General features: G+C 38.0%; 1 protein-coding gene across 1 annotated transcript; it reads left to right on the top strand.

The window, feature by feature from the left end:
• The first annotated feature begins 838 nt into the window (after positions 1-838).
• On the top strand, positions 839-12,342 carry nipal4 (NIPA like domain containing 4). Its single transcript, XM_063011989.1, has 6 exons — positions 839-1,085; positions 5,455-5,718; positions 6,969-7,025; positions 7,155-7,245; positions 8,132-8,292; positions 8,954-12,342. The coding sequence occupies exons 1-6, from the start codon at positions 1,046-1,048 to the stop codon at positions 9,562-9,564; spliced, it is 1,224 nt and encodes a 407-aa protein (XP_062868059.1). The 5' UTR covers positions 839-1,045; the 3' UTR covers positions 9,565-12,342.
• Positions 12,343-12,771: the final 429 nt, after the last annotated feature.

Below are 12,771 nucleotides of genomic sequence, written 5' to 3'. Positions count from 1 at the left end.
CTAGTAAGGCTAGTAAGTCTAGTAAATTTGTCAACTCACGAATTGACATCGGCTGTAGGAGGATTAACACACATGGAGCTTAAAAAATATAATAAGTGTAGTCTCTAACCACCCTACAATACATAAATGTAAACATGCCTGATAAAAAGGCCAGTAAGGGTCGTAAGTCTAAAAGGCTAGTTAGTCTTGTAAATTTGTCAATTGACAAATTGACATAGAAGGCTGAAAGAGGATTTATACATGTCGAGCTTAAAAATAAAATAAGTGTAGTCTCTAACTGTAACCACCCTACAATACGTGCTAAGGTAAACATGCTTGATAAAGGCTAGTAAGTGTAAACAGTATTGGAAATGTTATGGTGCAGCATATTGTGGACTAATACAGATACAACACACTATCATGTCACCTCCATGTTAGTGTAACTAAACTGGTCCACCACCTAAAACGTTTTGTCCGAATGGGTTCTTTGAAAATCTCTTTGTACTGGTGGTTGGAGGATTACAAAGTGTACGCGCACACGCGCACGCGCACACCTCTTCTAGTCAAATATGAGGGACAGCAAGTGCAGGACGAATGAAACTAAACAAATTGTTTAATAAATGGAAATATTTAACAATAATTCAGTAATAAGTCAGCACAGTTGAATGTCTTACAAATTGTAAAACCGTAAAACACTTTAGTTGTAAATTGTTGGTTTATTTATTCTGAGTTTCACGGTGTGTTGGTTTTTCTTCAGGAGGAGTCAGTTTAGAGACGATGCCGGGCGGTGCCGGTAGCGCGCACCCGTGCTCGCGCGCACACACACACACACACACGCTCACACACCTGTGCTGTTCGCAACGCCCATCTGAAGCTCTATAAGAATTAGCATTCGCATTTAAGAGCTTAAACTGGGTTTAATTTACACCAGACCGAACATTCAGACATAAATTAATGGAAAATAAATGGACATCCAATAGTACGGATTAAATATTGAGCTGTTTTAATGTGCTTATATTAAGTATTAGTTAGCCTACAGCTTTAAAACATCGGGGAATCAAAGAGCATGCTGGTGATTCGCCTCACATCGGACTCAGGGGAAAATGGTAAGAAACCTGAACACAAATACTGAACACAGATACTTTTTAACATAAATTCTGAACATTTTTAAATTGACAGAACATGTTCTTATACCGAAACGCAGGTGTAAGTGAGAGTGCGCATGCGCGCGTGTCCAAGGTCTAACCCAGACTACTCTGAATTTAAAGCTAAAATACACACACTATTTAAAGTATTACTTTCAGATTTTTGGCATATTAACCAAACAAATTATTAAAGATTTATTTATTCTATTAAAATTAAATTCCAGCTATGGTGTAGGAAAAATAGTAAGCAAATTAATTATAATAAAGTATAACAATATGTAATATATCAATAATAACCTACTGGTAGAGGAAGTGTAGCAAGTCAAGTCAAGTCAACTTTATTTATATAGCGCTTTTTACAATATACATTGTCTCAAAGCAACTTTACAAAATCCAGGACCAACAGATACAAAAATCCAGGACCAACAGATACAAAAGCACCATATTCACATTAGGTCTTGGGGTCTGAGTTGGAATCTCTTACAGGACACCCAGTCTCTGTCTTTAAGGAAACCTGCCTGTGTTTCCATGTAGACTAAGATCCACTACAGTCCTAAACTTGTTACTGAAAATACTTGTTTAACGCACTATCTTATACAAATCAGAGTTGCAGTGGGTCCAGTGACTTCTATTTCATGTTTTGGCCCGCACTTGCTGGACCACTGCGTCACCCTGGTTTCTGAGGATTAATAAATGTATAAATACATTTTATTGGGGCCCAACAAAGATGATAGGGAGGCCTGATTACAGCCAGTAGTTTTGCCACCCAAAGGTGGTGTAGCCTAGGTTCCAGCATTGCTTTGTTATAATAGCAGAACAGCATTGTTTGGAACTGATACAATCTTAAACGGACATTCTCTCAGTGACCAAGCTATCTGTCGGCAAGCATAGTATGCAAAACACCAGAAGCAACAGTGTAATGGTGGCTTGGTTTAAGAGAGCTTATATCCTGTGTTTACATATCTGTTCTTGTCTCATAGTAGTAAAAAATTAACATAAAATATACTAATAAAAATTTAAAATCCAGTGTACTACCAATAGAAAATTTAGGGCCAATATTCTTACCTATAATGACACTTGAATTAATTGGTGTCATTTTGACATTGTTATGTTTATTGCACACCTGTCAAAAGCAATTGCATCATGACCTCTACAAACATGATCTGACTGAATGCTAAAATAATTCTGGCTATAATATGCAGATTTGGGCATTATTTTATGTCAAACATGTTTAAAGTTATTATTTTTTATTGGGAAGATAGGTAAGTCTGATTAAGAAAATGACAATATATTGGATTATGACACTTAATGACACATTGATAAAACCTGTAAAATAATTTCATAAAATTTGTGTTTGTAGTGAAAGAATTGCGATTAACTTGAAAAAAAATTTACATCTCTGAAACTGCATCAGTACTAGGTATAAAGTAATAGCATTAGTATGACATTGTATGACTTAATAAAAGAACAAAGTCTAATGTTTTCACAAAATTCTGTTTCGATGATGTGTGTGTGTGTTAGTGTGTGTGTGTTAGTGTGTGTGTGTTAGTGTGTGTTAGTGTGTGTTAGTGTGTGTGTTAGTGTGTGTGTTAGTGTGTGTGTGTTAGTGTGTGTTAGTGTGTGTTAGTGTGTGTTAGTGTGTGTTAGTGTGTGTTAGTGTGTGTTAGTGTGTGTTAGTGTGTGTTAGTATTGGAACACTCATGTTGACTAAGTAAACATACACTTAACGTGACCAGTGTGTCAGAAACCATACCCCACACTCTGTCCTATAGTGAGCAATGGGTAGGAGGTCATTTTAATTCCCTATAATATTTATTTATTTTAAGTATAGATTTTAAAGTACGCATTAGACTAAAAAACTATAATTATTACAATTATAATTTTATCATGATCTTAAATGCAGTCAGTTGCACTGAAGCTATAAGTCTAATAAAATGGTTTTAACAGTTATGAAATACTGTAGTTATTCATCACCTAAAAACACTGGGTGCAAGGCAAGAGTACAGTCTGGACAGTCCAATCAATCACAAGGCAAAACACAAATATTTACTCACAACTAGTGCCAATTTAAGTCAGCCAAATCCACCTTCTGGTTGTTTGGATTGAACCCACACTGACAAGTAGAACAACCAGCTGTGCTGATGTGTTTCTCTAAGTACTGTGACGACGTGTCAACTCCTGCTGTCTCACCCTGTTAGCAAACATTTATGTTTTAGCTATCTTGTCAATGTTGGCCAGCTAACCAGTTTTCATTGGGCAAAAACAAGTCTCTCATTAAACAGTGCTGATATATCAAAGTGAAGAGGATCTCACACTGTTGGTTTCGGTGAGCGATCAGTAATCTGTAGGGATGTAACGATACACTCTACCCTCGATGCGATGCGATTTACGATACTGGGTTCACGATATGATTATTCCCCGATTTTTTCAAACAAAATGAAATTGAAGACAAATTATGACAAAGTTTCCTTTTATTATTTCTCTTTAAAAAATAAAATATAATATTTTATTTATCTAAATAATGAATACCCTTTTATTTCTGAGGTAGGTACAAACTATGCAAAACAATGCTGCACATTTCCCTTTTTGTGTAAAAAAAAAAAACTGAAATGAAATGTTAAAACAAATCCCACATTATATAAATAAATGAATAATACAAATAAAGAAAGTATCCTCACATAAATAAATTTGGCTGGAAAATCCCGTACAACTCTGTGTAGTGATGTCAACCAGGTGAGGTGAATAGTACCAGTGCCCTCTGTTGTTTAAAATGAATATCGATTCATTTTACATAAAGTACCGATTCGAATCGTGGCACATGTGCACCAATTTTTAACTGCCTTGTGGTGCATCTTTACATCCCAAGTAATCTGTTCTGGCTTTCTTAACCAGATCAGCAAATCTGCCGTGTTTGTGCTGATATTAGATCCAACAGGAGGCATTAAACATGTAATATTAGCATGGTGGCAAAAACAGAAAAAGGATTTCTTTTAGGTCTGTTTTCAAATTACTGGATCTCATTTTGAGTTCTTTATGTGTCCTGTGACATTAGCAATGGTACTGATAAGACAATAACAATTAAACACTGAATTCATCTAACTCAATTCATTTATCCACTTTTGTTTACACTAACCGCAGCCCCCCAAAACCTGTTGCACAGGTTTAAAAGAAAGCATTTAAGTCATTTAAGCGTTCGACACGAAGGTCAGCACGGTCCTTGTTGACAGAGTCAGTTTTCTTGTTGACAGAGAGTCACGTTACATTTACAAACAGACATACACCTATTAGGCATAACATTATGACCACCTTCCTAATATTGTGTTGGTCCCCCTTTTGCTGCCAAAACAACCCTGCAACTGTGATGCACTGTGTATTCTGACACCTTTCTATCAGAACCAGCATTAAGTTCAGCAATTTGAGCTACAGTAGCTCGTCTGTTGGATCGGACCACATAGTCCAGCCTTCGCTCCCCACGTGCATCAATGAGCCTTGGCTGCCAATGACCCTGTCACCGGTTTGCCAGTGTTCCTTCCTTGGACCACTTTTGATAGATACTGACCACTGCAGACCGGGAACATCCCACAAGAGCTGCAGTTTTGGAGATGCTCTGACCCAGTCGTCTACCCATCTAGCTCTTGCAAACTTGCTCAAATCCCTACACTACATTTTTCCTGCTAACAGGTGCCGTGATGAAGAGATAATCAGTGTTATTCACTTCACCTCTCAGTGGGCATTATGTTATGCCTGGTCGGTGTATGGCCCACATGCATATATTTAGTCATGGAAAGCTGCAACAGAACAAACAGTGATTGTACAGTGTTTTGGATATTAAATGTGCTGATGTAATACACTGTTGACATGTAAACTACTTGCCCAAAGGTATGTAGATGCTCAATCTAATTATTAATCTTAGGAGATTTAGCCATACTAATTATTACCAGGTTCATATAATAATTGTATCTAATAAATGATGTTTCCTCCAACCTTGTTAAAGCTCTTTGGGGAAGGTCCTTTGCTGTTTCAGCATGGCAGTGCCCCTATGCACAAGGACATGGTTTGACCTTAACTGACCTTCACCTCATTGAACATATTTAGCGTCCAACATCAATTCCTGGCGTCATTAATTGTTCAAAAAGTTCTAAATGTTCACTATATTAATGCTTGTGGTTATGGTGAGACATCCAATAAGCTCATGGTCATGTGTCCACATCCCTTAGCATGTTTTTGGACAAATCAACTTAGTTTGCATTTCATTTATTACATTTGATACTTTATACTGTTTCCTTCATATCCCCTTGTTCTAAATCCTAATGCCTTCTGCTTGTTTTAGGGACAGTAATAAAACTGCTTTGTGAGCCTCCCACCTCTGCTTGCATGATTGATCCCGAGTCGGAGCGAGCCCTCAACTGGTCCTTAAGCAGTGAATTCAACGCCACTGCTGCTCTGCCAGCCTTCGCTACAGACAAATGGAGCAAAAGCAACTTCTGGATCGGTCTGAACCTGGCCGTGCTCTCAGCATTTCTCATAGGAGGAAGTGTGATCCTAAAAAAGAAGGCATTGCTGCGTTTGGCTGCAAATGGGCTTACCAGAGCAGGTCAGTGTCTAAGTAGATGCTTTTTACAAGGATTGGTATAATAAGAATGCATATTTTTCTTAACAGTTTTTACTGATAGCTATCTGATATTAGTCGATGGTTAACAGTTACCGGACAAGCTTTTAGCAGCTCATCCACATATTATTTCCTGAGTTTCCTGTTGGGAGAGCTTTTTTTTATTTAAAAACTGTTTAACATAGTAAAGTAACATGACCAGAACCAATTTAGCTTGCAGAATGTTGACAAACTAAATATGCTAACCAACTGAGATTATGCAAGAATCTTAATGTATCAAAAATCTATAAAATTAAATAATTTAGATGTTGCTAAGATATTTCTTAGATCTGTCTAGAAAATCTGTAATGATCTAATACAATTTCATAGTTCTGTATTTATTTATGTAATTTATGCACCACTTACACTGATCAGCCATAACATTAAAACCACCTCCTTGTTTCTACACTCACTGTCCATGTTATCAGCTCCACTTACCATATAGGAGCACTTTGTAGTTCTACAATTACTGACTGTAGTCCATCTGTTACTCTGCGTGCTTTGTTAGCCCCCTTTCACTCTGTTCTTCAATGGTCAGGACCCTGCTGGTATGAGTGGATCAGACACAGCAGCGCTGCTGGAGTTTTTAAATACCGTGTCCACTCACTGTCCACTCTATTAGACACTCCTACATAGTTGGTTCACCTTGTAGATGTAAAGTCAGAGACAATCTCTCATCTATTGCTGCTGTTTGAGTTGGTCATTTTCTAGACCTTCATCAGTGGTCACAGGACGCTGCCTACGGGGCGCTGTTGGCTGGATGTTTTTGGTTGGTGGACTATTCTCAGTCCAGCGGTGACAGTGAGGTGTTTAAAAACTCCAGCAGTGCTGCTGTGTCTGATCCACGCATACAAGCACAACACACACTAACACACCACCATCATGTCACCATCATGACCATTGAAGAACAGCATGAAAGTGGGCTAACAAAGCATGCAGAGAAACAGATGGACTACAGTCAGTAATTGTAGAACTACAAAGTGCTTCTATATGGTAAGTGGAGCTGATAAAATGGACAATATGTGTAGAAACAAGGAGGTGGTTTTAATGTTATGGCTGATCGGTGTATGACAAGCAGTGGTCAAATATCTTTACCTGTGTGTTGTATGAATTTATTTAACATTGTTTATTATCTGTTTAATATTGATACATACCTAAAAAAATATCAAATTTTTTTTCTAATGTTAACCTTCTAGGTGAAGGAGGACATGGCTACCTGAAGGACTGGATGTGGTGGGGTGGACTTTTAACCAGTAAGCACATGAACACCGCACATGAACACCGCACATTATTGGCACATTAATGAATCTATACACTTTCATATGGTGAACATAAACTATCAGTATGTAAGATATTCTGTTTGCATCTGTGTTTTTTGTCAGTGGGGGGAGGAGAGGCAGCAAATTTTGCAGCGTACATGTTTGCTCCAGCAACTGTAGTCACCCCACTTGGAGCCCTGAGTGTCCTTTTCAGGTAATGCTAAGTTCACAATATACGACTTTTAAAGTGTTCAGATCGCTGTATAGTTCACACTAGGCTGCTGGATCTTATGTAATCGGGAGTTGTGGTTTTCACACTACACGATTGATCAGCGGTAGGGGTCACACACTACACCATCTATCACCAGGAGGAATCTCAGACGAGTCTGTCTTGTTTTTCAAACTACTTTTTACCACGTAAACACACGCGAGAAGTGACGAGGGGTTTAGTTATACCATGTCCAAAAATGCACATCATCAAGAAGCAAGGGATCCAAGTTGTTTGTGCGCTGATATGCAGCATTAAAGCAAGTAAGGAAAAAGTAAAGAATCTGGGTGAAGGAGTGGATTTGGCTGTGCAGCCAGCAGGGATTGTCTGTTCTGCAGATTTTAATTAATATTTTTTGCAATGCAACGTATTGTATTATGGTTTGGCATGGACGATAAGGTCACAAATACTGTAAAGCTTGTGTATGTGCCAATGTATTCTTCTAGAAACTGTATTACACCTTCCCCACACATTTACAACATGATTTTGAGTCACCAACTGGTCCAGATATTTAGCATGCTAGATATTATTCTTGAGTCTGCGAGCGACTGGTGAGCTGCTCAGATCGAGATGTTAAATCAAGAGCAGATTTTTGATCCCTGAGTGAACGCTTGAAAATTAGGGCAAATATTGTGAAATATCGAGTTGTCGTGGTTTATTTTTAAAATCCATGTTGTGTTTTTTTTCTAATCTAAAGTAATTTTACACAGTAAAATGTGCAGATTTGTGTTGTAAATTTTACCAGGGGTGTCCAGACTTTTCTCATAAATTATGCAAATATAAGTATTATTTAAAATAGTTTCTGTATTGTAACCTTTGTTTTTGTCCACAGTGCAGTGCTTTCCTCTCATCTGTTCGGTGAGACGATGAACCTGCTGGGAAAACTCGGTTGCATGCTCAGCCTTATAGGAAGCACAATAATGGTGATACATGCACCGGAAGAGGAAGCCGTGACTAACCTGAATGAAATGGCCGAGAAATTGTTAGATCCAGGTGAATACATCTAAATCTAAATGACTTTCTTTAACACACTTTCTTCATTCCAATCTTATCCAATTCCCCAACTGAAACCTCCTCATCTGTTGCATAGCCCACATTGCTTCATTTTACTTGCCAGAGACGTAGTCTAAACAAAGAGCAGTAACGTGCACAGAGAGTCAGGTCCTGCTATCCCTGAATCTACCATGCAGGCACCTCGAGCAGCCTGAAGAGGCGCCTTTGTGTTTGTGTGGGCACCTGGCCAGTCTATAACACAGCTGAAATTCAAACCCAAGATCTAAGATCTCAGTGGTGTTGGGCTAGTGTATTAGACCCCTGTGCCACCCAAGTGCACAACAAAATTGTGACATCCTGTTCCAAAATAATAATCAACTGAATAATATTTAGTCTTCCCTCCATCTGCGACTATAACAGGACCCGTTTTCTGAGAAGGTCTTCCACAAGAGTGTGGCTGTGGGAAGAGCTGCTTATTCAGATCCACTCTTTGGAATATATTTAATATTGTCCAATCAGACACAAGCATTGTTAATGCAACTGGCTCCTAGAGACCAATTTGATTGTAATAAATGATTGTACTGTAAATAAAAACACTACATATTAAATGGGGCATTCAAGCTATTATATTACTCATCTTCTTTCTGCTCTTCTCTTTAAGGTTTCCTGGTGTTTGCCAGCATCCTCTTCATCGCGTGTCTGGTCATCATATTCTACCTTGCTCCCCGAGTCGGCCAGACCAACATTTTAGTCTACATAAGCATCTGTTCGCTTCTTGGGTCGTTCACTGTGTCTTCGGTAAAAGGCCTGGGCCTCGTCATCCGTACCGCCTGTTACGATCCCTCCGTCTTCCAGGACGCCCTCACATGGATCCTCTTACTGACCCTAGTAGGATCTGTCATTGTCCAGATCAACTACCTGAACAAATCTCTGGACACTTTCAACACCCTGCTGGTCTATCCCATCTACTACGTCTTCTTCACCACTGTAGTGCTAACCACATCCATCATTCTGTTTAAAGAGTGGGGCTCCATGTCAGGCGTGGACATGGTGGGAACCATAGGGGGCTTTCTGGTCATTGTGCTCGGCGTGAGCATGCTCCATCTCTTTAAGGACCTACGTGTGACTGTAGATGAGTTGAGGAGTAACCTGTGCCAGCCTCAGATCCAGCACAGTCCTACTAAGAGGGAGGACAAGCACGTGCTCATTGAAAATGTGGACACATTACCACCAATGAGAGAGGAAGGACCCAGAGTCTTCATCATCAGCTGAGAAGCACATGGTGTTTTTGGAGAAAAATGTACTTGTTTCAAACTACAGGACTTATTATAACAACATATTTTATAGAAAATTCTAATTCAGGGATACTTGGTCTGCCAAGAAACTTTTGGTGTCTGAAATGTACTTTTTGCACTGGATCTATGCAGGTAAGGTAACTAGACACTTCCAGACACTTTGTTGGAAACATTGGGCACAAGCAGTGAGTCTACCCTGATAGGCCATCAGTCCATGACAGCACTAATATTCGAATTTTCTTAAACAGATTGAAAATGTGCAAGTTTTCTTATATATATATAGTATAGTTAGAAGTCCTGTTACATTTGTGCTAATATCATTATTATATAATAATTATTTTGACATTTGGATACAAGTAATCACTTAGTTGTCACAGCTTGTAGAGCTTGTAGTGGGTTGAATCCTCAATTCCACTCCTTGTCTGTGAGTTGTTTCACATGTTCTATCAATTCCACCCACCTCCTGAAAACAAACAGAAGATAAATGGGCTAATCTACATCGCCCTTTGATGTAAGTAAATATACTATATAGACAAAAGTAATGGGACACCTGACCATGTGCTTGCTGGACCAAACCATGGGCATACTGTATATATTGACTTGCTATTTTTTCCTTTGTAGCTTTAGTAACATCTTCTCTTTGGGGAAGCCTTTGTACAAGGCTTTGGAGTGTGTCTGTGGTAATTATTGCCCATGTTGGTAGAAAAGGCCTGGCTTGCAAAACGTTTAATTCATCCCAAAAGTGTTCAATTGGGTTAAGACCAGAGCTCTGTGTAGGTAACTGGAGCTTCTTTGCACACAACTATTCAAACCATGTTTTTATAAACCTTGTTTTGTAGTCAGGGGCAATATCAATCTAAAAGAGAAAGGGGATTTTCCCAAACTGTTTCCGCAATGTTAAACACATCATTTACCTCATATCATTTTATACACCTGTTAGCAATGGATGTGGCAGAAATAACTAAAATCAGCCATTGGCAGGCATAGTGTATGTGACAGCCTGCGACGGACTGGTGCCCTGTACAGGAGCTTTCTATTATGTATCCAGTTTTTTAGGGTGGTGCCAGACCTATTATGACCTTGATCAACCAATAATCATTTATTTATTTGATATTATCACTGCATCATTGAAATGATGCCAGTCATTTGGGCAACACACACTTAACCACTCACCCACTCATTCACTCACACCCAGGGGCAAGTGAACGTAGCCATTTCAATTTCTGCATATTTTAAGGGGTGGAAGGAAACCAGTGTACTGAAATTATGCAATACTCCAGACAGTGACTGAAGACAAGGACTGATACTATGTACCCATGCTACCAGTTGCACCACTGTTCATCCACACCCTAAACAATGCACTAAATCTACATAGAATTTGTTTAGTTTATTTCATGCACCTTCTAGCGTTTTCTTTTCAAAATAAGAGTCAACCAAATACCAGTTAATTGTGTATGACATCAAATCTCTGATTGTAAAATCTGTCCTGTGTTAACCTGTGACATATGCAAGCTAACAGTTTAATATCAGTCAGCAAGCCAGCCTGCTATTATGGGTTTACAGCTAGGCATAAGGTGTTTTTAAATTGTATATTCATAAACGTTCATATTTCATTGTATTTTTGAAGATTGTAATGATTTAGTGAATATTCAGGTCTGTCTATATTACTGTTTGTGGATTTCAGTCTTTCAGGTATTCTGTTATCATACCTTTTTTGTTTTAATAATTTTTTTAGTATTATTCCATCTTAGGTATAATAGTTTAAAATGTTAAATATTAGACATCTTCAATATATCCATACCTGATATTACCATATATGGATAAACAGACTTCCATTAATTGTTGTAACATCAGCCTTGCAGCTCCAGTGCAAAAAACATCTAATGGACATGTAACACATCTTGGTTAATTAGCTACACTTGGTATAAGTGTAAAATTCTGTCAGTGTGTTTCTCTGACCAACTATTTCTTTTAGTCTTGCTTAATATTTGGACGTTTAAAAGGCGTCTTCTCCGATAAAAGTGATTCATGATGCAGCCAGGCTATTGCTGATGGTGCTGAGTATCAGTTATATGAGGAGAAGCTCCTGAAATATTAATATATAATGATTATTATAGGTGATTATTTTCAAATGTAGACACTTTATTTTCAGTACTTTTTTATGTTCTCATATACAGCAACACTGTATATAACATTGTTTTTAGTATGTTTGTAACAGTTGTATATGAATTTTACAAGTGCACTTTTGTCAGCAGAACAGTGTGTGCTTTCAGACAGAGTAGAGACGAAGCTTTTTTTTGTCCATGCAACCCAATGCAAATTTGTCGAAACTGCTGCAGCTCTGCACTTGCATTTAAGAAAATGTTCATGGAAACAGAGAACAGCATTCAGGTCACACAAAAACACCAAGTTTACATGCTTACCTCAAAAACTACAAAAATAAAGGTTGAATGTCAAAAGGTGGCACGTGCAAATAATAATGTGGAATTTTTGTATTTGTATCAATCTTGTATTGAATGAGCTGATTATTTTCCCTTTTTCCTGTCGTCCTAAGGAAGAACGATCAGTTGTGTATGGTGTGTTTGATGGCTTCAGGCAGAGCCAATTGAAATGTGAACTTTGCTTTAATTACTGTGAAGAATTCATTAGATAAAGACATCAAGCATAAGACAATAAAATGCTGATCTTGAGGACCGTCAATGGTGCAGGACAATGTACTTGTTTTAGATTAATCTATTAAACAATATTTTCTTGACTTTTTTTCTATTTTTTTTCTGGCTGGTGTACAGATGCAGCTAATGGCTTTACAAAGAGGTTATCCCAGGTAAAACTGAGTGTCCAAATTAGGACAATGCAAGAAGGGGAAAACTATTATTATTATTATTATTATTATTTCTTGTGATGGACTGGCGCTCTGTCTTGCACCTAGAGTTTCCAGGGAAACTGGACCCACTGCAACCCTGGGGGTGATAAAAGAGTAATAAAAAATTACAATGAAATAAAATTATAATTATCTCTGCAAACTTTGCTGCCCATGCAAACGAATTTGTTTAATTTGACTAGAAACTTGATTTGATTTGAAAACAAATTTAAATAGTCCTGCATGATTGAATGTATCTGGATAAAATTGCGCTTACTGGTATTGATTACAAGGCAAACTACAGTAGCCGAATGTGTTTTTCCA

The sequence above is a fragment of the Trichomycterus rosablanca genome, chromosome 16 (genome assembly GCF_030014385.1).
Source record: "Trichomycterus rosablanca isolate fTriRos1 chromosome 16, fTriRos1.hap1, whole genome shotgun sequence".
NCBI lineage: Eukaryota > Metazoa > Chordata > Actinopteri > Siluriformes > Trichomycteridae > Trichomycterus > Trichomycterus rosablanca.
Note: the sequence above shows the minus strand (reverse complement) of the source record. Positions and strands in the feature narration are given on the sequence as shown.